The sequence below is a fragment of the Hippocampus comes genome, unplaced genomic scaffold, assembly GCF_001891065.2.
Source record: "Hippocampus comes isolate QL1 unplaced genomic scaffold, H_comes_QL1_v1.1 C16968708, whole genome shotgun sequence".
In the NCBI taxonomy this organism is placed as follows: domain Eukaryota; kingdom Metazoa; phylum Chordata; class Actinopteri; order Syngnathiformes; family Syngnathidae; genus Hippocampus; species Hippocampus comes.
This window is the reverse complement of record NW_017841494.1, coordinates 1-1,453: the sequence shown is the minus strand read 5'-3', so window position 1 is coordinate 1,453 and position 1,453 is coordinate 1. Positions and strand designations below refer to the sequence as shown.

Sequence of the window (1,453 nt, the reverse complement as noted above, 5' to 3'; positions counted from 1 at the left end):
GCGTGCGTGCGTGGACAGTTCCCAGAAAGTGCTTAAAAATTTTTTTTTTCACCATTGCAGCAGTTGGCAGAGCTGCTCAAGAGCAAAAAGCCGTCAGATCTGCAGGCAGCCAATCGGCTCATCAAGAACATGGTCAAGGAGGTAAATCAGTCACCCTCAAAATCGAGCCGATCGGGGAGTCAAACGGTGATGGTAGTTTTAATGAGTCCCGTGTAACTTCTCACTGGTTGCAGGATGAAGTGAGAACACAGAAAATGGCGAAGCAGAAAAGCACACTGGAGGCGGCCAATAACAGTGTCAACCTCCTTAATGAGATGCTGGCTTACTTCAGCCTTGAAGACTCCACGGATGCTGACAGAGAGCTCATCGGGGTTTGTTATCCACACACGTTTTAACAGCCGGTCATGAAAATCTTTGACAAACTTTGAAACCATTATTCGAAATTCAACCTCGTTACTAGCAACTTTACATTTTACAGGAGTTGTGCTCCGACTGTGACAAGCTGAGACAAACAGTGTGTCAGCTCGCTACAGAGACTGATGATAACGACGCCAACTTGGGTGAGAAGTCTTTTAAGCTGAGCGTGATGCTGTGCTTTTGCTTGCCCGTAGGTTTTGTGGAAGCCAAGGCAACCACATCCTACCTTATTCGAGGGGGGTCTTTGTTTTACAGTGCAGTTGTGTTTCCATCGCACACGGGTACAGTCAATGTGCTATATGTGATTCATATTTAAAAGCATTTTAAAAACCAAGACCGAAAGACATTTCAAAACAAAGAACAAAAATAAAAGACAGTTTCCCAAAATTCCGAACAGAACGTACAGTGCAACACAAAACATTTTCGCAGTGACACAGAGTTAAGGGTCTCGCTGGCGGCCCACCTGCGACACGTTTTTTCGATGTCTCGTGGCAAATGCAGCCAATGGGAGCTGTCGGAGCCACAACGTCTGTTCCCTTGACATGGAATTGAGCCTAGCCTGATATTCTAAGTGCGCAAAATCGCGGTGGCGGATCTCAACTGCAATGTTCACTTTCTAGTGTTCATAATTATTTTTGTGTGTGTGTTGGGATTTAACAGTGACATAAAGTTCACGCCAATCTCTCCACTCTCATCTAAACCAGGTGACATCTTGCAGGCCAACGATGACCTCACCAGTATAATTAATTCTTGCAAGGAAATTGTGGAAAGCCAATCCATAAATGGAGTGACTAAAACACCATCAGCAGTCAAACGAGGTACAGGTAATAAAATTAATGTGCATACCTTTTCTGCTATTGAGAATTTTATCAGTCTTGTAAAATTAGTGGGTTCGCTTACACACTTCAGTTGCTTGTCTATAGCTATGTCCAAATTCATAGGCTGGGTCTTCAGACGGATCCTTGTCCCTTGTGTTTTACAACAACACTTAACCACATTTACAATATCAAGGGGGAGAGTGACATCCAACTATGAT

At 43.9% G+C, this 1,453-nt stretch overlaps 1 protein-coding gene across 1 annotated transcript; it reads left to right on the top strand.

Annotated features, from left to right (window-relative positions):
* Positions 1-40: 40 nt before the first annotated feature.
* On the top strand, positions 41-1,241 carry LOC109509613 (ADP-ribosylation factor-binding protein GGA3-like; the record flags this gene model as incomplete). Its single annotated transcript, XM_019859443.1, has 4 exons — positions 41-141; positions 234-371; positions 479-560; positions 1,122-1,241. Coding segments are annotated over exons 1-4 (352 nt in total), but the record flags the coding sequence as incomplete, so codon positions are not given.
* Between the last annotated feature and the right edge of the window lie 212 nt (positions 1,242-1,453).